This window comes from Trichomycterus rosablanca, chromosome 22 (assembly GCF_030014385.1).
Source record: "Trichomycterus rosablanca isolate fTriRos1 chromosome 22, fTriRos1.hap1, whole genome shotgun sequence".
NCBI classification, from domain to species: domain Eukaryota; kingdom Metazoa; phylum Chordata; class Actinopteri; order Siluriformes; family Trichomycteridae; genus Trichomycterus; species Trichomycterus rosablanca.
Window position 1 is genome coordinate 15,291,820 of NC_086009.1, and position 27,588 is coordinate 15,319,407.

Below are 27,588 nucleotides of genomic sequence, written 5' to 3' on the forward strand. Positions count from 1 at the left end.
GTGTAAACAACTACACTTGGCAAAACACTACAAAGGGCTAAAGAAGCGATTTGGGATGCAGCCCAAACAATTCAACAACCTCACGTCCGCTTTCACTTCAGCCATGCAGCTGATCTGACCTTACACTAGTATATGCAATGAATTCTTAATAGGAAGGATTTATGCTTGATAAATTATAGTTTGTGACATTTTAAGTTATGCTTTCTAAACTTTTTTGTTGCAGAATTAAATCGTAAATTAAAGAAATAGGAGCCATGGCTACAGTGGGTTTACACAGAGTTAGGATGTTTAAACCATTCATTCTGACTAGATTTGGTTCTAGTCCCAGCTTCTGTTATTTTACCCGAAATAGGATATGTCCAAATCTGTCAGGCAGGGTAACCTGTACACCGGTAAGTCATTTGTATGTCTCTTGATTTGCTCTTTACTTTATTTGCCAATGTATTAGGTACAGCTACTCTATTACTCATGCCATAGTATTGTAACCCTACATCCAGATAGGTGCACTTTGTAGATATACAAGTACTATAGGTGATATATTGTTATGCATAGTTTTCAGCCCTAGTACCCTTGTCCATAAATAAAAGATCACCACATACCATTTTATCAGCTCCACTTACCATATAGAAGCACTTTGTGGTTCTACAATTACTGACTGTAGTCCATCTGTTTCTCTGCATGCTTTGTTAGCCCCCTTTCATGCTGTTCTTTAATGGTCAGGACCCCCACAGGACCACTACAGAGTAGGTATTATTTGGGTGGTGGATCATTCTCAGCACTGCAGTGACACTGACATGGTGGTGGTGTGTTAGTGTGTGCTGTGCTGGTATAAGTGGATAAGACACTCAATGCTGATGGAGTTTTTAAACACCTCACTGTCACTGCTGGACTTTGTGCAGCGTCCTGTGACCGCTGATGAAGGTCTAGAAGATGACCAATTCAAACAGCAGCGATAGATGAGCGATCGTCTTTGATTTTACATCTACAAGGTGGACCAACTAGCTAGGAGTGTCTGATAGAGTGGACAGTGAGTGGACACGGTATTTAAAAACTCCAGCAGCGCTGCTGTGTCTGATCCACTCATACCAGCACAACACACTAACACACCACCACCATGTCAGTGTCACTACAGTGCTGAGAATGATCCACCACCTAAATAATATCTGATCTGTGGTGGCCCTGACCATTGAAGAGCAGGGTGAATGCAGGCTAAAAAGGTATGTAGAGAAATAGATGGACTACAGTCAGTAATTGTAGAACTACAAAGTGCTTCTATATGGTAAGTGGAGCTGATAAAATGGACAGTGAGTGTAGAAACAAGGAGGTGGTTTTAATGTTATGGCTGATCAGTGTATACTGGCCTCTTTGCCATACCAGAGACTAAAGCATAGACTTAGACTTCATATTTGTCATATTTGTAACAGGGCAATCTAGTGTACCTGCTATCCAAATGTTTCAATGATGTTTTTACTCATGAAGCCACGTTTGGATACAGGTTGTGTGTAATGTCCAGCTATTGTGTAATATGACACTGTTTGTATCTCCTCTTTCATGTACAGCTGAACAATACCTTAATATGCAGAGGTGTAGGATTTCCCAGTCTGAGAAGTCTGTCCAGTCTCCCTCCACCACCTCCGTCTGAAGGGGACAAATCCACCAAGAAGAGTACAGGTGTAAGCATCTATATGTTACTTAATTGTCCATTGTGAAGGATTGTACTGCCTGCAGTCTAGACATGTCTTCCACATTATGAGGTGCATTATTATATAAAAACAGAGACCCCAGACCCCACAACTACAACTAGTTGGTGTTCTTAATTTGCAACCATTATAAAATGCAAATAATAAGCAAAGGTGGTAAAAACGCCCCTGTTCCAACATATTGGGAACGTGTTGCAGCCTTTAAATGTAGAATGGATGTAAATATACATTTGTGGCATTAAGCAGAAGTTTTTATTCAAAGCGACTTACCATTATGACTGAATACCATTTGAGCAACTGAGGGTTAAGGCCTTGCCAAGGGGCCCAACAGTGGCAACTTGGTGGTGGTAGGGCTTTAACCGGCAACCCTCTGATTAGTAGTCCAGTACCTTAACTACTGAGCTACCAGTGGTACCACTGTCCCAGTTTAAATCTTGCCCTTGTGGTGGCGCTTGGGTGGCAGTCTGTTACGCTGGCCCACCACCACTAAGACCTGGGTTGGAATCTTAGCAGTGCTGTCAGCTGGCCAGGTGTCTACACAGGCATGATCGGCTACTAGGCGCATTGCAGTAACACATTCCGGACAGGAGGCTCTTAGACATAGCCAGTCATAGCCAGTCATATTTGTATGTATTTAAACTGATGAAACACGTTAAGTTTGAGCTTTGTTGTTTAATAATTCCCTGCCTCTGTTTCTCTGTCACAGCCAGTGACCTGGAAATCTCTTGCTCTTACACTCGCCCTTGGTGGGACTCTTTTACTTGGAATGAAATACTTCAAAAAAGAGAAAGAAGAAAGTAAGACGTTTACATTTATATTATTTACATTTTTACTTCATTTTAATAAACCAATTGAATCTAGTCAGGGTAGCGGTTGGGCACATAAGGGGGGAAAATAACGGGCACAGGGCACTAATCCTGTATGTTCATTGTTCTATGCCTTATTATTATACTTATTATGAGCTGAGTATAATAAGTATAATGTTGAATGTCATTTTTTGGCACAGAGCTTGAGAAGGAGAGGACCAAGTCTTTAGGGAAACCTGCCCTTGGAGGTCCGTTCTCTCTCGTTGATCACAACAATAAGCCTTCTAAAAGCGAACACTTCATTGGCAAGTGGGTGCTGATCTACTTTGGATTCACACACTGTCCGGACATCTGTCCAGACGAAATTGAAAAAATGATCACCGTCGTGGATGAAATCGGTAAGATTGCGTTCTGGCTGAAATAGTGGAACACTGGATGTAAAGTGTTAAAAGGGGGGAATGATTATGCATTGTACTGCACTGGCCTTACATTTCCTTAATTCACTGGGTACACTACAGTAAGATACCCTGGCAAGGATGCCAAACCATCATTGAGCCTCTGCCACCCCCAAGACATAGCCAATCACGTCCGTATGTAGATACCAGACCGGACGATAGCACTGCTGTGAATTCAAACCCTTTATGTAACAATGTAACAGTGTGGCACACCTACCTACAAGGAATGTCAGACTATAACAACTAACACTTCTGTCAAATATCCCCACTGTATTGGAATTTTATCCTTTCCAGTGAGTGCTGTGCCCTGTTTACATGTAGTAATTCACTTGATTCATGTAACCTGTGTCATTTCATGTTTTTTACAGATAAGATAAAGACGCTTCCAGATTTAACACCAATTCTTATCACAATCGATCCAGAAAGAGATACGTCAGAGGCCTTGGCAGCGTATTGCAAAGGTAAAAAATTGAGCATAGTTAAAATGGAACAGTACACACATAGCGGTACTTTTAAATGGTCTTTTATGGGTATTTAATATAAAAGAACACAAAGAAGAGATATTCTATGTTTTACTGTATTAACATTATTGATTTAATAAATACACAGCTCTAATAAATAACCATGTGGGCTTTAAAATACCTTGGAAAACCTATACATATACCTTGATAAACATTGTCGCTGCATCTACAAATGCAGGTTACACACGGACACCTACTAAAAGAAGAACAGGCCCCGAAGTGCCTTCATTGCTCAATCACCCTAACAATAAAACATATTTTATGTGAATGCGAGGTTTTTACCCAGGACAGAAATCTGTACCTCATGGGATCGGACATAAAATACATTTTTTTTTAAACGGCTCCTTTTAAGATTTTAACATTTCTGAAAAGCATAAAGTTAAAACATCTGTTGTAATCTCAACCTCTTCAAACACCTTCCTTGTAATAAGAATGTTCTAAAAACATACAAATGGCACGCCATAGAGATGGCTCTAAGTACAGAGCTTATAATGGCGATAAAACACAACACAACAACAACAAATGTAGGTTAAGACGCAAAGTAAGGACCTGAAAAGTGAAAGCTATACATCAACAACAATCTAAATGCCACTGACTTCCTGCGCCCAGGCTTTTCTAACATGGACTGTTGCAAAGAAGAAGTTAGAAATGTGTGCTTTAAAATTTATATATATATATTCTTTTCTATTCTGCAGAGTTTTCCCCAAAGCTTATAGGCATGACAGGAACAACACAACAAGTTGAGCAGGTGTCCCGAGCCTACAGAGTGTACTATAGCCAGGGTCCAAAAGACGAGGACAACGACTACATTGTAAGTTTTTTTTTATTTTTTTTTTATTTTTATTTTTTTAAATCATGTGTTTCAGCCATGTGTTTTTTAAATCATGTGTTTCATGTGTGATCAGGCATAATAAATGAATTTTAAGAGCCCTGACGTCAGCCCTACTCAATGACTTTGAAATGAACTGGAACATCAATTGAGACTTTCTTAAGCAGCATCAGCGCCCAGCCATGCAAATGCTCTTTTGACTGAATGTGCACAAATTCCCACAGACATACTTCAAAGACGTGTGAGAAGCCTTGATTGGCTGTTGTTATAGCTGAAAAAAATCACACAAAGGTCACTCTGTTTTAATACCATTTATTTTTGAAATGAGATGTCTGACAAGCTCATGGTGAGGTGTCCAAATACTTTTGACAAAGCGCATCTTTTTGCATTTTTCATTTGGATTTGGAGTATACTGCAGGCTTGTTGGCTTTTTTTCTAAAGGATTGTAAAAGCACTCATGGTGCATTAAACGTGTTTATGTTCCACAGGTCGATCACACCATCATTATGTACTTGGTGGGACCTGACGGTAAGTTTCTGGACTACTACGGGCAGAACAAGAAGGCAGCCGAGATCTCCTCCTCCATCGCATCACACATGAGAAAGCACAGACGGGCCAGTTAGGAATAGAAGGAAAATGCAAAATGGTCCAACATTCCTCTACAAATCATACAGGACTAGTTAATTGATGATTAAAGCAAACACTGGTTTTACTCTGTATAAGCAGTAATTATTGTGTAATTATTATAGTGTTATGTTTCTGTTATTAAGCCCATTTTTAATATGTATGTTATTACACCCAGCAGGATCAGACTTGGCCTGCATGCTACCATCATGCAACACTGCTTCAGTCAGTGTGTAGATTCAGTGCGTATACATTCTCTCTTTCTCTTTTCTAAGGCGAAGCCCATTTTCTTGAAGGCCAAGTGTAATTTTCTATGGAAAATCTAATAACGTCCCATCCAATTATTGTAGACACTTATCCTGATCACCCTCAGTGGCTTCCACTTCCTGTGCATCATCTGAATCTGAAAGTAGATCTGTAATTTACAACCCTGCAAAAAAAAAAAAGAACTGGACAATAAACACAAAAAGATAGCGCATTAAATACCAATTATTATAAGTTATCCAGAGTTTATTTTATTATAGTTGGTCGGCACGGTGGCTCGGTGGGTAGCACTGTCGCCTCACAGCAAGAAGATCCTGGGTTCGATTCCCAGGTGGAGCAGTCCGGGTCCTTTCTGTGTGGAGTTTGCAGGTTCTCCCCGTGTCTGCGAGGGTTTCCTCCGGGAGCTCCGGTTTCCTCCCTGAATCCAAAGACATGCAAGTGAGGTGAATTGGAGATACAAATTTGTCCATGACTGTGTTTGATATTAAAAACTTGAACTGATTAATGTAACACATGATGTGTAAAACACGGCGTTAAAATCCAAATAAAACAAAAATAAATTTTATTATAGTCTTTTAAATTGGAAAGAAGTTTCTTTAGTTCTTTATTTTTATATCTCAGATTAAATCACAGATTTGTTTTTTCAGGGTGATTTAAGACGGCAATTATTTGCAATGCATGATACAAATATATCAATTGTTATTCTTAGTTAGCTTAGCTTGCTAGCTAACGAGGCAAAATCTAGTTTTAAATGCCATATAACATCTTTACTTATGATTTTGCCAACTTTACACTGAGATACACGTAATAATGTAAACTTTGTAAAGTTCAAGTTAGCTAGCTAGCTATTGAAGTAAGCTAGTAAAGTAACTTGTCTTTATGGCTTTTATTAACTGAGAAGAAACAAAAATCTGACTATGGTGATTACAAGACTGGGCTAATATATAAATTATATATTATTTTGTATATATAGTTATTTATATTTAAATCAGATTTTTTTTAACGAGGTGGGAAGCTTAACTGCAATTCTGCATTCTGACACTAGAGGGGGGTCATAACTCCAGTCTCCATGCACCACATCCAATACGCCTGTGATTTTAATAGCCGTTACAACCAACAACCTCAAGAAGTCTCAGGATAAGCCCAAAGGGAACAGCTGTATTCATTTATGCGTTTACACTCCCCCCAGGGCGGCACGGTGGCACGGTGGCTCAGTGGGTAGCACTGTCGCCTCACAGCAAGAAGGTCCTGGGTTCAATCCCCAGGTGGGGCGGTCCTGGTCCTTTCTGTGTGGAGTTTGCCTGTTCTCCCCGTGTCTGCGTGGGTTTACTCCGGGTGCTCCGGTTTCCAGTCCAAAGACATGCAAGTGAGGTGAATTGGAGACACAAAATTGTCCATGACTGTGTTCGATATAACCTTGTGAACTGATGAACCTTGTGTAATTAATAACTACCAACCAAAGTGTAAAACATGACATTAAAATCCTAATAAACAAACAAACAAACACTCCCCCCACCTCCTTCAGGGTCCAAGGTTTTACTGTGTAAAACCATGTAAATTCAACCACTTTCCAATATGCAACAGTAAATGTGCACAGTAATGCAGACAATCGTGAATGTTATGGTTAGTAATATATTAAATGTTGGACTAATGATTATGCCTAGGATATATGATCTGAATAATTTTAATGAGTGCAGAATCGTTATGGCTAGACATCTCTCTGAAACAGCAAGGTGTACGCACAGTACCCACTGACATTGGTCAGAGGAGGGACGGACCATGAACCGCCGACAGGCTGATGCCACAACATCACAAAAGTCAATATATTCGAATACATCGAATATATTGAATCTCGGCTCTGCCTGCCGGCTGGGCTGAGCGACCACATGAACAGCGATTGGCCTGTTGTTCAGATAGGGGTGGCATTAAATATTATTAAAGCCGGATAATTGATGGCTGATTGATGGTGCCTGCTGTCAGGGTGTGTCTCTGCGTACACAGTGCTAATTCGCATAGCACTCGTCAAAGTGTAGGTGACAAAATGCATACGGCTCCTGCCCATGTGTCGGAGGGGGTGTGGGTTAGCTTCGTTCTTCTCAATCAGAGCGGGGATCGGCATTGGTGGAGAGGAAGCATGACGCAATCGGGCAATTGGATGCACTGAAAAAGGGGAGAAAATGCATAAACAAACAAAAAAGAGTTACCTTTAGCATCTTAATTGTCCTTAGTTTCTGAGCATTTTTCAATGGCCTAATCTCTAGGCAGAGTTGTGGCTGTGCGATATTCCTTTAGATTGTTGGTGCACTATGGGATGTTCAAAGTTGGGTTGTAACTCTACAGAAGGGGTGAAACACTTTCATAGAAGGAGATCCTACGATTCACCAAGCCGAGATTCTTCAATGACGTCACAAGTATCCAGCAGTCTCAAGGCACTACTATGTACCACTCACTCATTACTTGTTCTTAGTAATGTTCTTGTTCTTGTTCTTGTCGCTGGTCTAGACGGCAGAAAAAATAGCCCAGCAGTCGTCTCTAAGCTATTGTTAGACATAAAGATGGGGTAGTCCTCAGGCTGGGAGAAACCGTACACACAAGGTTCATTTGACCAGTACACACAAAACAGGCCTTGTTAAATAAAGAGGGTGCCATTTGTCCACTTTCCATCTTTACAGTATGAGACATTGTGTTGCCTGTCCTGCCACGGTCCTGGAGAAGGCTCGGAACCCGCTTGCATCTGGAACTTCCAAACAAAGCCTTTTTAGAAATTTCCCAAGCCTGACCACCACAGCCTGACATTTTTTGTCTGACCTTTGCTTTTGGGAAATGTGAAAAAAATGGGGGCAGTGTTCAGAAATGTGGGGAGCCTGGGAATTGAGTTGTTAACTTCCCATATGAGTCAGTGATGGTGCTCGGTGCTGCTCTGTTGTCTGCTATTCTGAATTCTCTCCTCTGACTTCTGGCTTGTTGGATAAACTGGAGCACATGGTAAGATGTTTTAACGGCTTTTTTAAATAGTTATAATGTTTAATTATAAAGAATAATCTGATAATTGAAAGTAATTTAATGTTGGCATCAGCCTGATCAGTTAACATCTATGTAAGTAGTCTGACAGTGGAAAACTCAGCCAGTTAGTATTTTATCACCCCCACTTACCATATAGAAGCACTTTGTAGTTCTACAATTACTGACTGTAGTCCATCTGTTTCTCTGCATGCTTTGTTAGCCCCCTTTCATGCTGTTTTTCAATGGTCAGGAAGCTAAAAAACCTCTCGCACACACCAAAGGATATGGGTGATAACAGAACTTTTAGGAGCTGCCAACTGAGCTACTAAGCTAACTGTTCATGTCACAAACACATAATGCACTAGATAGTGTGAAAGATAATAGATTTATGTTCCCTACATAGTGCACTAGTTTGTATATTAGAAAAGAATTTATGTTTCTTACTTAGTGCACTAGATAGTGTACTACATAATAGACTTATGTTTTTTACATAATGCTTTAGATAGCGTATTAGTTAACGGATTTATGTTCCCTACATAGTGCACTAGATAGTATTTTAGATAACGCAATCATGTTCACTACATATTGCACTAGATAGTATAACTAGATGATGATTTGTGTTCCTTACATAGTGCACTAGATAGTGTAGTACATAATTAATTATGTTCCCTACATAGTGCACTAGATTGTATATTCGATCATAGATTTATGTTCCCTACTTAGTGCACTAGACAGTATATTAGACAATTGATTTTTGTTCTCTACACAGTGCGCTAGATTTTATATCAGATAACGGATTTAATACGCGTGTGTGTGCGCTCTTGGCCGCTCGTTCTAGATTCCGGGAGATTTTATCTGACTTGCGGGCATCAGGGAGTCGCTATGTATATGCGGGAGACTCCCGGTACTTCCGGGAGACTTGGGATGTCTGCTTTCTCAGCACTGCAGTGACACTGACATGGTGGTGGTGTGTTAGTGTGTGTTGTGCTGGTATGAGTGGATCAGACACAGCAGCGCTGCTGGAGTTTTTAAACACCGTACCCACTCACTGTCCACTCTATTAGACACTCCTACCTAGTCGGTCCACCTTGTAGATGTAAAGTCAGAGACGATCGCTCATCTATTGGTCGCTCATCAATAATTAGGCCACATCACAGAATGATTTGGTTTCACGTTTACATTTGTGGCATTTATCAGACGTTTTGATAAAAAAGGGTTGCTGGAGTGCTTAGAAGAATTAGACACTTCTAAAAAATAAGTGATTTATCATAACAGTTGATTCATTACTAATAACTTGATTACTAATCAGGGGGGGGGGGGGGTTATGGTGCTGCAGCCTATCCCAGCTTTTCAATGGGCGCAAGGCACACAGTAACACCCTGGACGGTGGCGCCAGTCCATCACAGGGCAAACATACACACACCCATTCACCTATAGGGCAATTCAGTGTCTCCGATTAAGCTGACTGCATGTCTATGGACTGTGGGAGGAAACCGGAGCTCCCGTAGGAAACCCACGCAGAACATGCAAACTCCGCACAGAAAGGACCCGGACCGCCCCGCCTGGGGATCAAACCCAGGACCCTCTGGTACGCACAGTCAGTACAGACTGCATTTTTCACCTGCACGAGTCAAGTTCACACACTTGTATGGGCACTGTGTATGGAGGGCCACACCCCCATCAGCATTATTCCTCAGCCCTGTGCAGGCGCCATCAGTCAGCCAGTCGCACCAGTTATGAGGACCTATGATCCGACTCTCTACCCTCTAACCCTGAACAACAGCCGATCGTTGTTCATGCAGCCGCCCAGCCCAGTCGGAAAGGCAGAGCTGAGATTCGATACGATGTATTCGAAACCCCAATTCTGGTGAGCTAGCATACTTTACCGCTGTGCCACCTGAGCGGTTTAACCCAGGACCTTCTTGCTATGAGGCGACAGTGCTACCCAACGAGCCACAGTGTCAGTTTGATGTGATGTGTGCACCAGGAGAGGTTTTCAGCGGTCCTCTCCTCGAGGGCTAAAAATGCTACAGGTCTACCAAAGGATGCAAGCAGTTATCAAATTTAGAATGAGCATATAGCACAATAGTTAATTAGCTAAAACAGGAGCAGGATCACTCATCTATCTAAAATTAATAACAATGTGTTTTTGCTATTTTCATGGACATTCAGTACCTGATCAAGGATGCAAATGTATTAAAAATGAAGGCATTTTGTATCGTGTTGAGTAACCACAGAAGCCATTTCCTCCGTGTAAACAGCCGCAGGCCAGAACGCACCATTAATATTCTCCATCTCCGTTTCCCTAAAAAACATGAAGCTGCTCTAGAATATATTCCTGTGATTTTTACATTCATGGCACTTGTACACACATGCAAAACACGCTGGGTTTTACTACCTTTTCATTTTGCCGATGCGCTGCGGCACTGCGTTTGGCCCGCAGGTTGCTGTAAAGGAAGCTAATAGGAGCGCATGCTGAAGGCAGGCCTGTTTAATACTGATGATTATCAGCGGTTAGGGAGCGCAGTCGTGGAAGCACTCCCATGGGGCGGCCTGTGTTTGCATGGTTTGGGATGAAAGCCAGAAAAAAAGAAAGAGGAAAGAAGTGGGGGGTATTTTTGATTATCAGAATGCTGCTTTACGATGCTGAAAAACACGTCTGTTTTTTTGTTAAAGAATGCAGCTCTGGTGGAATAAGATCTCTGCTGGCATTTATGCTCAGAGATGGGGACTGGAGTCTGCGACTCGGACGTATGTCGCACACACAGCGGTTGAAATGGTTATCCAGGACAACACCAAGGTTTCGTACATTATCAGATGGTACTAGGTCTTGGGTTGAAGACTGAGCTCTAGGAATAAGTAACACCTCTGTCTTGCTTGGATTAAGTTTTGGATCATGAGCCGACATCCATAGTGAGATATCTCTCATACATACTGAGATGCGAGCTGACACTTGTGTGTCTGAAGAAGCGGAATGAGCTATCATCTGTATAGGAGTGGTAAGAGAAGCCATGGGATGATATGACCCTATGAACAGTAGCCAGCTGAGTTCATATCGCGCTCAGTATCGCATATGGAGTGTCACCATCGATCAGCCAGCAGAGGAATCCCCTCTGACTAGCAACCCATGGGCAAGTCGATTACCGTCCATAAAGGCGCCTGGCCTGTTGGTAGCAGAGCAGCAATATGAACCCAAAAGTGTAAGATGTCAGCTCTGGTTTGCACCACCCGAGCAGGTCTTCTGTGTATACTGTCTGCAGTTTGCCACAGATTGCACATCAGTCATCACTGGCAGCTAGGAGTGGACAGCCTGTGTTGTTTCTCTGATTTATAAAGCCAGCTGTATTGCCTTGCAACATAACTCATTTTTTTTCTTCGCGTATAGCCCACAATTCCTTATTAGCTTGCTTGGACTAATGATGGCCTGCTCCTTCCAGAAATGTAATCCTATAATAGACATTTACACGAACGTCTGCCAGAAGGATCACTCTACACCGAGACTGATTGGCCAATCATGCTTGCAAGAGAGCTTTTATGTTTGGGGAAATCTTTCAAAGTCTTTCAACATGCAAACTGTTTTGCAAGTGCAAATCCATCTGATTTTACAGGAAACAATACGGGCAACTGAGCAAAGAATTGTAATCATTGTAATCATTTTTAGGCCCTGCTGCATAAAACAAATGTCGCATTTGGGGTACTTTCTCCTTCTCAGATTTTCTGGGATTGGTTCAATTGGTTCTGGGACTGGTGTCGAGTTTTAAGGTATTTTTTCCTATACGGATGAAACTCATTCAACTCATTCAAAATGCAGCCTAAACACTGCCACATCACTCCACTGCTGCGTTCTCTTCACTGGCTTCCTGTAGCTGCCCACATTCAGTTTAAAACACTGATGCTCGCCTACAAAGCCAAAAAAGGACCTTAAAACTACCTTAGAGAACTCATCACACCCGTTCTGTACCACGCAACCTCCGAGCCACGTCTCGCTCGGCTTGATCCTCCACTCAGAACTCAAGGAAGACAAGCTTCAAGGCTCTTCTCTGTACTTGCACCCAAGTGGTGGACTGAGTCCACTCTATTAGACACTCCTACCTAGTTGGTCCGCCTTGTAGATGTAAAGTCAGAGACGATCGCTCATCTATTGCTGCTGTTTGAGTCGGTCATCTTGTAGACCTTCATCAGTGGTCACAGGACGCTGCCCACGGGACGCTGTTGGCTGGATATTTCTCAGTCCCGCAGTGACAGTGTGGTGTTTAAAACCTCCAGCAGCGCTGCTGTGTCTTATTCACTCATACCAACACAACACACTCTAACACACCACCACCGTGTCAGTGTCACTGCAGTGCTGAGAAATGATCCACCACCTAAATAATACCTACTCTGTGGTGGTCCTGGGAGAGTCCTGACCATTGAAGAACAGCATTCAAGGGGGGCAACAAAGCATGCAGAGAAACAGATGGACTACAGTCCATCATAACTAATGTTATGCCTGTTCAGTGTATATTATATTTTATTTTGTTATTTGAATGAATCGTTGTTAAGTTCTTGTTGTTTCATGTATTTTCAGTAAACAGAAGCCAGACTCCTGACATGCCAGTGAAACAGCTACAGAAGGCAGACAGGATGGTTCGGAAAGCCAGCGTAAACAGCCAGGTACAGTCCTGCTCAGACACAACAAGAGGGTCGATCTGTATGTCTGTCTGCTGCAGTGCTTAGAATAGAGGTGTCAGACTCCAGTCCTGGAGAGACTCTACAAATGCGTCCTGCTTCATCTAACACACCTGATTTAACTGGATTTCTGAGCTGTTGGACCAGTTAGACCAGTTAATATCGACTTGAAGCCTGAGAAACTTGATTGTGTTGGCCGAAATTAGACCAAGTTAAATCAGACCCTGGGCAGGTCACGTGGACACCTGGCGGACACAGTGTGGTAAGAGTGGGGGCATGCCAGAGAGCAGACTGGCGGGGCAAGGAGGACATATGGGCGTCCTGCTTTTGGGCACTGGGGCACGGTTAGTTCCTGATTCGAGGCCAGATTAATACAAGACTAAGTGGGAATCATACGTATAAAAAGAGGTTTGCCGGGTCGTATAAGACAGAGCGGCCAGCATGTTCCAAAGGAAGGTAAGAAATCGAGGGTGTGGATGGGTTGTTGTGGTGCGTCTTGGATCACGTGTGTATGTTTATCTGGCTGCGCCCCTGCTATACCTGGTCACCAGGAGGTAGTAAGTCGAGGTTAGGTGTTGTGCTCAGATATAAGCATGATGGAAAAAATGGGCTCAAACGTGGGGCGATAATGTCTGCTGATGAATTTGTGTGTAAATATAGCACCTGCACTCGCTCTCAGTTTCACACCGTCACAAACTGTACGAAACCCAGACGTCCCAGACAGACGAGCATTATTTTTTTTTACACATACCTATACAAGGCTGTCTTCATGGGGGCTCGATGGCGCATCTCGTATTCAGTTCTCCTCCAATCATTAGGCTCTTGGTACTTATCACACAGCCACACAGTATCTCCTTACCCTCTCTCCTCCTTTTATATTGAAATACACAAATAGAGACACCACAGGAGGGCTTTTTAAGTCTCCCTTACTATCCTTTCAGTATCGTTTTGGTCCAAGCCAACTCCTTCTATTCACGATTTTTAGTACCATTATTTTTTTATTTATCAGCTCCACTTACCATAAAGAAGCACTTCATAGTTCTACAACTACTGACTGTGGTCCATCTATTTCTTTACATACTGTTTTAGCCTGCTTTTATGCTGTTCTTCAATGGTCAGGACCCCCACAGGACCACTACAGAGCAGGTATTATTTGGGTAGTGGATCATTCTCAGCACTGCAGTGACATTGACATGGTGGTGGTGTGTTAGTGTGTGTTGTGCTGATATGAGTGGATCAGACACAGCAGCGCTGCAGGAGTTTTTAAATACCGTGTCCACTCACTGTCCACTCTATTAGACACTCCTACCTAGTTGGTCCACCTTGTAGATGTAAAGTCAGATGATCGTTCATCTATTGCTGCTGTTTGAGTTGGTCATCTTGTAGACCTTCATCAGTGATCCACCACCCAAATAATACCTGCTCTGTAGTGGTCCTGGGAGGGTCCTGACCATTGAAGAACAGCATGAAAGGGGGCTAACAAAGCATGCAGAGAAACAGATGGACTACAGTCAGTAATTGTAGAACTACAAAGTGCTTCTATATGGTAAGCCAATAAAATGGACAATGTGTGTAAAAACAAGGTGGTTTTAATGTTATGGCTGATTAGTGTGTATACACCAATCAACCATATTTTACATTGTAGAATTTTATTTACTCGTTTATTTATTTATTTTTTCTTGTTTCCCACAATCAAAATATTGCCAATTCTCCTACTGCAATTTTCTTGCCATTTGTACAACTTGTACAGCATGAATGAAGCCCAGTTGACCTTCCTCCCTCAAACACAGCCATTTCTACCTGTTCTATTAAGACCTGGTTTTGTCTTTTGTTTCACTGTTTTGCATCATTGTTTTCATAAATTTTTTGCCCAAACATACAGTAAACTGCCTTAGATGTCTATCAGTCAGTTATAAGTCAGTTTTGAGAGAACTGTACGGTAACCCACACACTACAGACACATCACATAAACATTATATTAAAAAACGGTAGGTGTGTCACATCTCCACTCACCCACTCACTCCTCGTTGCTGTTGCGCTCCCAGAAACCCCCTTTGCTCAGGCTCTCCGAGAGCCCTGACACGCCCCCCTCGAACCTCCCTCTCCACACACGCGTTCACCCTCGCACGCACATACACACAGCCCACTCTGCGCTGCTCACCACGGCAACCGAGGCGGGCAGGCATCTGTACCAGGGATTCGAGCCGTAGTAACGACAGAGAGTGAGGCAGAAGGAGTCAAGAGAGGACCTGAGAGATGGAGATGGAGGAAAGCTTTGACACAGAGGGCAGTTTCGATGATGCTTCTTGTCTCTCCTCGCAGAGCCCTGGGTCTGTTTCTCCAGCCAGGAGACAGAACAAGGAGAGGGAGATCAAGGAGACTAAAACCACAGTAAGTAATAAGCAACTGCAACCCCCCTAAATCATGTAAACAATGCAATGCAAAAATGTACCAAAGGTATGGGCATTGATTAATACATAATGCTGTTGGTATAACTAGGTATAGAAGTGTTATGCACTTGATATTGATGTTACTACATATAGATTGTTATGTTGGCATTACTGGTTATAGAGATGTTAAGTCTATGACCAAATATGCAGTTGGCTATTCTCATGATCTTTGTATTACAAAATATATCAAAAATATGCTTATGATATGGCCGTGCCATCGACATTACTAACAAGACATGTTAAGCTTATGATACAGAATGTACCAAACATACGACCATGCCATTATCACTGTAGATACAGATATGCTTATTATATGATGGTTATGATATGGTTATACCACCGATGATACTAGTTATAGAATTGTTATGCTATAGTATGTTAAGGCTATGCTATAGTATATAGATATTATTTGATGGAGATATTATGTGCGCATTTCGTGTTGGGGTTGATTGTATTGACGTTTTCAGACCCCACCTCCCAGTCAGTATTGGATTATGGATTAGGGCAAGTGAGGCAAAATTAGATTCATTATCAACAATCATTCAACAGTTCCAAGGGTTTAAACGTCACTTTTCACTTTGGAGACTAATCAGATGGTTTATAAATATTCTTCTCTACCTCAGCGCTGGTGTGTTTTCAAGTTCTGGGATTAACATGATTGCTGTTTTGCAATGGATTCCTGGATTTGTTGTGGGTTTAGGATTGCTACAGATTTGCTGCTTTTCTCAGAGACTTTTGTTGCAACATCGTCTTAAGGAGCTTCAGGTCTTCAACGATCACTTGGCACTCAAGACTGGTCTTATTTTAGTCAATGCAGTGCATTGAATGGCATCTCAAGCTACGCACCGACTGAAAATCTCTGATATCCGACATGGTTAATGCTCGAGATGCTCAGCAATCTGTAAAATTAGAAAGCGTAAAGTTGTGGTCAGATGTGTAAGGCTGCAGAGAGACGTCAGATGTCGTGTAGTGGCTGCATCCAGTGTGTGTGTGGTTGTGTGCGCTCTGAGGCTACATGCCTGTGCCCACGCAGCCTGCAGAAGGTCAAGTGACATGGATCTATATGCCACAGGTCATCTTTTCCAACATTGTGAATCATATTTACATCACAGGAATGAATCTGTGGTTGGATTTGATTAGAAGAAATAAATACTTATACATTTTACATCGGCATTTACAGTACTGTATATTGACAGTATATTGTCTAAGCAATTGAGGGTAAAAGGCCTTGCTGAAGGACCCAACAGTGGCAGCCTGGCAGCGGTGGGGCTTGAATTAGCAACCTTTTGATTACTGGTCCAGTTCCTTAACCACTAGGCTACAACTACCTAGTGGTACATTACATTAAACACTCACTCTCATTCACTCACTTTCTTAACCGCTTATCCATTTAGGGTCAGGTGGGGGGGGGTGCTGGAGCCTATCCCAGCTTTTCAACAGGCGCAAGGCACACAGTAACACCCTGGATGGGGCGCCAGTCCATCGCAGACACACACACACACACACACCCATTCACCTATAGGGCAATTCAGTGTCTCCAATTAACCTTACTGCATGTTTTTGGACCGGAGTAAACCCACGCAGACACGGGGAGAACATGCAAACTCTGCACAGAAAGGACCCGGACCGGGGATCGAACCCAGGACCTTCTTGCTCCACTCTTTATAAACACATCACTCTGGCCAATTAGTACCCGTGTAGAGGTATATTATCTAATTACACTCAATTGAAGGTTCATAAACAGGTAATGCTTGGGTAGAAATTGAATTGTTTATTTTTAGGGCCCTACAGTGGAAGCCTGGCAGCGATGGGGCTTGAACCACTGACATTTCGATTACTAGTCCAGTACCTTAACCATTATGCTACATCTGCGGTTAATATTGATATATTAATTGTGTGGTGTAGAAAGTTCTATCATAAACATAAATCATTTAACCTTACAGCATCAAGGTCCTGGGTTCGATTCCCAGGTGGAGCGGTCCAGGTCCTTTCTGCATGGAGTTTGCATGTTCTCCCTGTGTCTGCGAGGGTTTCCTCCCACAGTCCAAAGACATGCAGTCAGGTGTGTGTGTTTGCCTTGTAATGGACTGGCAGTAAATCCCAGTAAATCGGACCCATTGTGACACTTAAAAAGATATAGTGATGGTAAAACATACAGTGAATGAGGGAATGGTTTTGATTGACTATAGCTGTTGACTTCTTTGCACCCATGTAAATAGTAGTAGTTTAATTGTGCCAGTTGAAAAGTAGATCGAACAGTGGTCTACTGACAAAACCCAAACTGCCACCTCATGGTAAGAGGAAATTTGTGTGCATGTTCAGGTGTAGAACCACCCAAGAACCCAAGAACCACCAAAAAAGCAAAGCCAAAATAATAAAAACCAAGTAACAAATAAAAGATGCAAAACCATTCGCAGCCCGCAACTGAGAAAGTGGATAGAAAAGGGATAGAGCAGAAATGAAACATGGCTGTCAAAATATGACTACTCAGAGTACCTGTGGAAACGAGCAAGACATGGCAATGCACCACTGGCACCCCACCATGTCCAAATGTGGGGTCCACTCCAGAAAGGGCCATCACACCTCCTCCTGAAAGAACCACCAAAAAACAGGTCAAGCGAAATTGTAAATGGCTGGGACATGGTTGACCCTGTCCACAGTCAAGTGAGCTGTATATCACAATGTACTTAAACTAATGTTTAATTAAACGTTCCTAAGTCTAAATATACCCAGTGATTTATTTTCCTTAAATAGATAGACAGATAGATAGAGAGAGAGAACAAAGTTAAAAATGTCATATGTTCTAGAGAGTGATAATTTGGGAAAGGGAAACCTCTTGCCCCGATAGGATAACAGAGCTGTCCATCATTACCATGAAACCAAGAGAAAGCAAGAGAGAGCTGCAGCAGGGAATGGTGGAAGACTTGGCTGGTCTAGTTTCCATGGTGACAAAGGCAGCAGAAGTGATTAATGGGTGTTGAATTGAAACACACACACACACACACACACACACATATAGAAAGAAAAAATCTGGATGAGAAAAAGAGAAAGGATTATTTGGATCGTTTTCAAACCAGAAATCCTATGAAGTTTTTAAAGGCATATTTGCACATTTTAGGATTGAATCCCTATATAGCATATGAGCAGGTGGTAGTTGAATTGAAAAGCCTGAACATATGAACTGCATGTTTAAATAACTCAGTAACTGGGAGTAAACACTAATCAGATCTGATACTGAGTATCAGTATTGGTGATGACACAGGCCTGAATCCTTATGTACGTACATTAGTAATACTAGAATTGCACTGACATGTGCATTGTAATATACTGTATATACTGTATATACAGTGTATCACAAAAGTGAGTACACCCCTCACATTTCTGCAAATATTTCATTATATCTTTTCATGGGACAACACTATAGACATGAAACTTGGATATAACTTAGAGTAGTCAGTGTACAGCTTGTATAGCAGTGTAGATTTACTGTCTTCTGAAAATAACTCAACACACAGCCATTAATGTCTAAATAGCTGGCAACAGAAGTGAGTACACCCCACAGTGAACATGTCCAAATTGTGCCCAAATGTGTCGTTGTCCCTCCCTGGTGTCATGTGTCAAGGTCCCAGGTGTGAATGGGGAGCAGGTGTGTTAAATTTGGTGTTTTGGGTACAATTCTCTCATACTGGCCACTGGATATTCAACATGGCACTTCATGGCAAAGAACTCTCTGAGGATGTGAGAAATAGAATTGTTGCTCTCCACAAAGATGGCCTGGGCTATAAGAAGATTGCTGACACCCTGAAACTGAGCTACAGCATGGTGGCCAAGGTCATACAGCGGTTTTCCAGGACAGGTTCCACTCGGAACAGGCTTCGCCAGGGTCGACCAAAGAAGTTGAGTCCACGTGTTCGGCGTCATATCCAGAGGTTGGCTTTAAAAAATAGACACATGAGTGCTGCCAGCATTGCTGCAGAGGTTGAAGACGTAGGAGGTCAGCCTGTCAGTGTTTAGACCATACGCCGCACACTGCATCAACTCGGTCTGCATGGTCGTCATCCCAGAAGGAAGCTGACGCACAAGAAAGCCCGCAAACAGTTTGCTGAAGACAAGCAGTCCAAGAACATGGATTACTGGAATGCCCTGTGGTCTGACGAGACCAAGATAAACTTGTTTGGCTCAGATGGTGTCCAGCATGTGTGGCGGCGCCCTGGTGAGAAGTACCAAGACAACTGTATCTTGCCTACAGTCAAGCATGGTGGTGGTAGCATCATGGTCTTGGGCTGCATGAGTGTTGCTGGCACTGGGGAGCTGCAGTTCATTGAGGGAAACATGAATTCCAACATGTACTGTGACATTCTGAAACAGAGCATGATCCCCTCCCTTCGAAAACTGGGCCTCATGGCAGTTTTCCAACAGGATAACGACCCCAAACACAACCTCCAAGATGACAACTGCCTTGCTGAGGAAGCTGAAGGTAAAGGTGATGGACTAAACCCAATTGAGCACCTGTGGCGCATCCTCAAGTGGAAGGTGGAGGAGTTCAAGGTGTCTAACATCCACCAGCTCCGTGATGTCATCATGGAGGAGTGGAAGAGGATTCCAGTAGCAACCTGTGCAGCTCTGGTGAATTCCATGCCCAGGAGGGTTAAGGCAGTGCTGGATAATAATGGTGGTCACACAAAATATTGACACTTTGGGCACAATTTGGACATGTTCACTGTGGGGTGTACTCACTTATGTTGCCAGCCATTTAGACATTAATGGCTGTGTGTTGAGTTATTTTCAGAAGACAGTAAATCTACACTGCTATACAAGTTGTACACTGACTACTCTAAGTTATATCCAAGTTTTATTTCTATATTGTTGTCCCATGAAAAGATATAATAAAATATTTGCAGAAATGTGAGGGGTGTACTCACTTTTGTGATACACTGTATATATATATATGAAACTGATATATATGAAACAAAAACCGATATATATGGAATGAAAACCGATATATATGGAACGAAAACCAATATATATATGGAATGTAACTGATATATATATATATATATATATGGAATGAAAACCGATATATATGAAATGAAGCTGATATACAGTGTATCACAAAAGTGAGTACACCCCTCACATTTCTGCAGATATTTAAGTATATCTTTTCATGGGACAACACTGACAAAATGACACTTTGACACATTGAAAAGTAGTCTGTGTGCAGCTTATATAACAGTGTAAATTTATTCTTTCCTCAAAATAACTCAATTTACAGCCAATAATGTCTAAACCACCGGCAACAAAAGTAAGTACACCCCTTAGTGAAAGTTCCTGAAGTGTCAATATTTTGTGTGGCCACCATTATTTCCCAGAACTGCCTTAACTCTCCTGGGCATGGAGTTTACCAGAGCTTCACAGGTTGCCACTGGAATGCTTTTCCACTCCTCCATGACGACATCACGGAGCTGGCGGATATTCGAGACTTTGCGCTCCTCCACCTTCCGCTTGAGGATGCCCCAAAGATGTTCTATTGGGTTTAGGTCTGGAGACATGCTTGGCCAGTCCATCACCTTTACCCTCAGCCTCTTCAATAAAGCAGTGGTCATCTTAGAGGTGTGTTTGGGGTCATTATCATGCTGGAACACTGCCCTGCGACCCAGTTTCCGGAGGGAGGGGATCATGCTCTGCTTCAGTATTTCACAGTACATATTGGAGTTCATGTGTCCCTCAATGAAATGTAACTCCCCAACACCTGCTGCACTCATGCAGCCCCAGACCATGGCATTCCCACCACCATGCTTGACTGTAGGCATGACACACTTATCTTTGTACTCCTCACCTGATTGCCGCCACACATGCTTGAGACCATCTGAACCAAACAAATTAATCTTGGTCTCATCAGACCATAGGACATGGTTCCAGTAATCCATGTCCTTTGTTGACATGTCTTCAGCAAACTGTTTGCGGGCTTTCTTGTGTAGAGACTTCAGAAGAGGCTTCCTTCTGGGGTGACAGCCATGCAGACCAATTTGATGTAGTGTGCGACGTATGGTCTGAGCACTGACAGGCTGACCCCCCACATTTTCAATCTCTGCAGCAATGCTGACAGCACTCCTGCGCCTATCTTTCAAAGACAGCAGTTGGATGTGACGCTGAGCACGTGCACTCAGCTTCTTTGGACGACCAACGCGAGGTCTGTTCTGAGTGGACCCTGCTCTTTTAAAACGCTGGATGATCTTGGCCACTGTGCTGCAGCTTAATTTCAGGGTGTTGGCAATCTTCTTGTAGCCTTGGCCATCTTCATGTAGCGCAACAATTCGTCTTTTAAGATCCTCAGAGAGTTCTTTGCCATGAGGTGCCATGTTGGAACTTTCAGTGACCAGTATGAGAGAGTGTGAGAGCTGTACTACTAAATTGAACACACCTGCTCCATATGCACACCTGAGACCTAGTAACACTAACAAATCACATGACATTTTGGAGGGAAAATGACAAGCAGTGCTCAATTTGGACATTTAGGGGTGTAGTCTCTTAGGGGTGTACTCACTTTTGTTGCCGGTGGTTTAGACATTAATGGCTGTATATTGAGTTATTTTGAGGGAAGAATAAATTTACACTGTTATATAAGCTGCACACAGACTACTTTTCATTGTGTCAAAGTGTCATTTTGTCAGTGTTGTCCCATGAAAAGATATACTTAAATATCTGCAGAAATGTGAGGGGTGTACTCACTTTTGTGATACACTGTATATATGGAATGAAAATTGATATAAATATATATGGAACAAAAAATTATATATGGAATGAAACTGATATATATGCAATGAGACTGATATATATGGAATAAAACATATTATATTCCATATATATATATATATCAGTTTCCGTTCCATATATATATACGTATATATCGGTTATCATTCCATATATATTGGTTTCATTCCATATATAAAAGTGTTTGCTCTATATTTCCTGTTTGACTTGATGTAATATAAATATATTGGTTTATATTGGTTTAAACCACGGTAACAATCTGTTTAAAATTTAGCATGTTCTCAACGTTTGTGTGGGATTTCTCCCATTCCTCTGAGTTACCTCCAACCCGCCAGTAGTTACTGTGATTACTCTAAATTGCCTTTAACTGATGCCCTGTGGTGGATTGGCATTCTTTAACTCTACGTTCTGCCTACTGTTTACGATCAGGCTTCGGACCCACAGGGACCATGATCAGAATTACATGTGTAACACAGATTAATGATTAATATAATTACAATAAATAAAAACTGTGTTTAATAGCGCTTCTGCTTTTGCTGTGGTATTATAATAGTACAAATGTCTAAATTGTACAGATTGATCCTGGTCAGTGTTGCTGTGGATCCAGTGGCACCTAATAACAGTGTGCAAGGCAGAAATACACACTTGTTTACTTATCCTTAGTGACATTACTAGCAAGCCATACAGACACATGCGGAACATGTACAACAACTCAAACAGTTAGTGGAGGCAGGAATGGAACCCAGGTCTCCATGGCCTATTTTGCTGTGCAACACCCACTCTGCCCACCAGCATTTTTATTAGTATTGTATTAAAAACGGAATCAAATGAGGCTTGAAAAAACATTTTTCCATGACAACGGTAATCAAAGCAGCCACCGATCAATATGGTGGACTCGGATTTGTGTGTGTGTGTGGAGGGGGGGTTTAAAGGCAGAGCTGTCCCTGTCTCCTCCGTTCATGTGGCCCAGTCAGACGAAAAAACTGACGTGTCGATACAGACTGAATAGCATTTTAAATAGTGGGAATGATACAGGCGCATTAGGTCTAAATCCCTCAATCCCACTGGCACTTGTTGCTCAATTCCAGGTGATCTGGACAGGGCTTAGAGCAAGTCTAATACAACTTGGTGCAATGACAAGGCTGCACGTACTGGATTGGCGACTGGTGTTTAAGCCAGCCGAGTACGCAGATGCTGTAGGTCGTTAGAGTACAGAACTAAGCTCCTTCGCTGGAGGAGGAAAAGCATGCGTCCATGTTGAATGCAATTTGTTGCTTAGCAACAGGGAGCGAGGAGTCTGCAGTCAGCGATGGGATCTGCGATGTGTGTATATGGCATCTGCTCTTGTGTATGTTTTCAGCGGTACTTTACTCCACTACAGGTTCTTTACTGCAGTCTGTGCTCATCTGACCGTCCAATCATGGACTTGGTTTTATTTACCGGACCGTCCAGCTTGGTTGCATCATTGGAGTGATACTACATGTACTTATTGTCGGTTGTATTTGTTCTTCAGCATCTTCAGAGTATGATAACGTTGGGTTCATGGGCACAGACATGATTGACCGACTACTGTTGACGAATACACAGACCAGACATAACATTATGACCACTGACGGGTGAAGTGAATAACACTGATTATCTCTTCGTCACAGCACCTGTTATATATGATATATATATACAGTATATATACGCAGGAAAAATGGGTAAGCGTGAGGATTTAAGCAAGTTTGACAAGGGCCAAATTGTGATGGCTAGATGACTGGGTCAGAGCATCTCCAAAACTGGTCAGTATCTATCAAAAGTGGTCCAAGGAAGGAACAGTGGTACACCGGCGACAGGGTCATGGGCGGCCAAGGCTCATTGATGCATATGGAGAGCGAAGGCTAACTTTAAAACCACCTCCTTGTTTCTACACTTATTGTCCATTTAATCAGCTCCACCCACCATATAGGAGCACTTTGTAGTTCTACAATTACTGACTGTAGTCCATCTGTTTCTCTTCATACTTTTTTTAGCCTGTTTTCACCTTGTTCTTCAATAGTCAGGACCCCCACAGGACCACCACAGAGCAGGTATTATTTAGGTGGTGGATGATTCTCAGCACTGCAGTGACACTGACATGGTGGTGGTGTGTTAATGTGTGTTGTGCTGGTATGAGTGGATAAGACACAGCAGCGCTGCTGGAGTTTTTAAATACTGTGTCCACTCACTGTCCACTCTATTAGACACTCCTACCTAGTTGGTCCACCTTGTAGATGTAAAGTCAGAGACGATCGCTCATCTACTGCTGCTGCTTGAGTTGGTCATCTTCTAGACCTTCATCCGTGGTCACAGGACGCTGCCCACGGGACGCTGTTGGCTGGATGTTTTTGGTTGGTGGACTATTCTCAGTCCAGCAGTGACAGTAAGGTGTTTAAAAACTCCAGCAGCGCTGTTGTGTCTGATCCACTCATACCAGCACAACACACACTAACACACCATCACCTAAAAGAACAGCATGAAAGGGGGCTACCAAAGCATGCAGAGAAACAGATGGACTACAGTCAGTAATTGTAGAACTACAAAGTGCTTCTATATGGTAAGTGGAGCTGATAAAATGAACAGTGTGTGTAGAAACAAGGTGGTAGTTTTAATGTTATGGCTGATCGGTGTACACATAAGCTCACATATGCGTATTAAGATCATCCAGACTGGTAGCCTGGGATAGTGTATTATATTGCTGTGCTAAACAAGCGCCTTCAGTGTTCAATAGTTAAATAAATCAACATAAAAAGGGCTTTAGGAGACAATCCATCATTTCTGCACCATACTGCAGCCTTAGTTTCAAATATATTTTTACCCTGTACTTATGTAATACTGTTTTCAATTCAACCAGAGGCTCAGAATATGGCTATATCCATAATAAGGCTTTGATCATGTGATCAGCAACAAACTTAGCAACACTTAAAATTGCATTTTGGATGAGAAGCTTTCTCCTCTGAGCTTATAGAAATATAAAGCTCCTGGTTTTCAGCCTTAAAAGTCCCTTATACTACTGGGTTGTCCAGTAGATCAAAATAACTGGTAAGGAATCAAAAGGTCATGCCACAATGTTAAATGAAGGTGGTGGAGAGGTGTGGGGGAGCAGAGGGCGCAAGAAGTGCATGGAAGGATGAGTTAAATTACAGCAATGGTAGATCATGCTATAATGGAAAACCCACTGGCCGTGACAGTTGGTATGATCACGAGTGTGTAAATCAAGTCGTTCAGTTCAGGCGTGACCATGTGTGAGCGTAGTAGTGGACGTGTGTGGCTTCTACACATCATGCGTGTGTGTGTGTGTTGAATCTAATAATCAACGGTAGCATGTTACGTTAAGTGGTATCGTAGTATATTAGTAGCATATAATAAACTTAGTAGCTACTACATACTTACAGTACATAGTATGTTTAATGTCATGTGATACATGAAACGTAACAAGTCCGAGTTTAAGAGAGACTGACGATCACCTGCATCTCATCGAGCTTTATATCGCTCCAGGTGGAAGTGTTTCTGTTTATTACGGTTTCGTCATCACAGATTTGCCAAATGTAACCATAATGCTGGGCTCTATCCAGGCTGGTTTCTGGTGTCCTACGAGGTCAGCACTTTTATATCTCTCTTTGGGAACTCATTTGGTGTCGGTGCACTTCTCAGGAGCGTACCCTACCTGTAAATCCATGCGGGTTGGTAGGATTTGGGTGCCACTCATGCATTGCCATCCCCAACTAGTTTTGAGGGTTCCCTGTCTTTCCTCATTTTCCAAGAACTGGGTTGTCACAGACAGCCAGAGTAGCTTGTCATAATGTGAGAACCGGTTCTGGTTTCTTTGCTATCCCTTTCCTATCCACTTTCTCCATTGTGGGCTGTTTTTGTATCATTACTTTGTTACTTTGTTTCCATTACTTTGCAATTAACATTGTTTGTTTGTGGCTACCTTGGTTAGGCACCCTGCACTTGGGTTCAGTTTCAATTCTTGTAGGTGCAGGGCTTCAGTCGCATGTTACATTGCACTATGGCAACTTCTGCTGGCTACGTGACACCTTTGCCTTGTGTGAAGCCGCTGGCTGCATCTTTACACCAACCAGCTGTGAAATTCTTAAAAAGAGATTCAGGATGTACAGACGAACACCACAACCAAACAGCAGGAGTCGCTGTTGCAGCGGCAATTAAGAAAAACATATCCAGCCCTCCCTGTCTCAGACACAGCCAGTTTTCTCTGTTGAGGTCTTGGCTAGATGGCTAGACCGGTAGCACCACTGAAACATGAATTCACTGAAACATGAATTTACTAGTTGTATATACTGTACAGTATATACAGTATATACCTGTATATATATATATATTGTAATATTGTAATATATATTATACTGTATTATATATATTACATTGCCCTCATCCTTCAATTAGGGTCCCAACACAGCGTTTGAAGACCCCGCTCACATATCCCGGTCATCCCTTCCTGCAGGCACTGCCAGTTATGCCCGCTAGATGGCGTTCAGTTGACCAGTGGCAACGCTAAGTTTCAAACCGAGGAGTTCAGAATCTCCTGAACTGTGCTAGCGGAACATCCCACTGCGCCACCTGGGTGCCTGGAAAGCTTTTTTGGTTAAAAATCTATGCATGCCGCTCAGGTGGGCGGACCACACCAGCGCAGGGATTCTGAACTCCCCAAGTTTGAATCTCAGCTCTGCTACTGGTTAGCCCCCCTAGTGGGCACAATCGGCAGTATCAAAATTTGCCACTAGTCTGCTGGGTAGGAAAGACCGGAATAATAAGTGGGTGGGGTCTTCAATGCTGTGTAAGGACCCTGGTTAGCTCTGTGCTAAACTTCATTTTACTGATTGCTATGGCATGAGATTCATGTACAATGCATGTTTTAATTGTTAACAAATCCTGGGGCAAATATCGGCTTTTTATTCAGAAATTGAGATGCACTTTTGTTATTGGGATGTGCTTCGTTCTGCATCCATGTGTGTGTTTGTGTGTGAGTGTGTTTTTGTGGGGGGTTGGTTGGGGAGAAGGAAAGTACAGTTTGGCAGTTGCAGAAAGGCAGTGCAGATGGTAAACGTTACATAATTGCAGCGCTAACAGGCTAATTGGAGATATCGTGGACCCAAGAGGAACTTGTATACTCAAACAGAGTGCGAGCTTTTTACATGTGGACACTTGATCAGTTGGAGAGCGATGGCGCTGTGCATTTTAGGAATCTATTAGCCACAGTTGCAGCCTTGAGCACGCTTTCTGTTTTACAGCAGCACATTAGTTCTACTGCAACATACTTCCATTATCGGCAGGGTCAGTTACCAACTGAGTTACCAACTCAGTGACCTTTGAACTAAGGGTTCATGATCAGAATGAGCCAAATATCCTTTGAACCACATGTCAGACTCATCTTGATCCACTTGTCGGGACTCAAGGAAGACAGGCATCAAGGCTAAGGTGACCATATTTTGGTTTTCAAGAAAGAGGACACTTG

General features: G+C 42.5%; 2 protein-coding genes across 3 annotated transcripts in view; both read left to right on the plus strand.

The window, feature by feature from the left end:
* Positions 1 to 103: 103 nt before the first annotated feature.
* On the plus strand, positions 104 to 5,789 carry LOC134336009 (protein SCO1 homolog, mitochondrial). The gene is made up of 7 exons (XM_063018684.1): positions 104 to 392; positions 1,560 to 1,673; positions 2,407 to 2,497; positions 2,707 to 2,904; positions 3,330 to 3,422; positions 4,178 to 4,293; positions 4,800 to 5,789. Exons 1-7 carry the CDS (start codon positions 255 to 257, stop codon positions 4,932 to 4,934), a joined length of 885 nt encoding a protein of 294 aa, XP_062874754.1. The 5' UTR covers positions 104 to 254; the 3' UTR covers positions 4,935 to 5,789.
* Positions 5,790 to 8,097: 2,308 nt separating this feature from the next.
* Positions 8,098 to 27,588, plus strand: part of gas7a (growth arrest-specific 7a) — a 37,454-nt gene continuing 17,963 nt past the window's right edge. The window contains exons 1-3 of one of the 2 annotated variants that reach the window (XM_062984740.1): positions 8,098 to 8,184; positions 12,770 to 12,855; positions 15,193 to 15,261. In XM_062984740.1, coding sequence (XP_062840810.1) covers positions 12,793 to 12,855; positions 15,193 to 15,261 — 132 coding nt within the window. In that variant the 5' untranslated portion in view covers positions 8,098 to 8,184; positions 12,770 to 12,792. Of the gene's footprint in view, positions 8,185 to 12,769; positions 12,856 to 15,116; positions 15,262 to 27,588 lie in introns of those variants that run through there. The other variant, XM_062984739.1, reaches the window with a different exon arrangement.

Coding starts and splice junctions, on each gene's coding strand:
- LOC134336009 (XM_063018684.1), top strand. CDS start 255: ATGGCTACAGTGGGTTTACACAGAGTTAGGATGTTTAAACCATTCATT. Junction 393..1,559: donor GCAGGGTAACCTGTACACCG/GTAAGTCATTTG, acceptor TTTCATGTACAG/CTGAACAATACCTTAATATG. Junction 2,905..3,329: donor CACCGTCGTGGATGAAATCG/GTAAGATTGCGT, acceptor TGTTTTTTACAG/ATAAGATAAAGACGCTTCCA.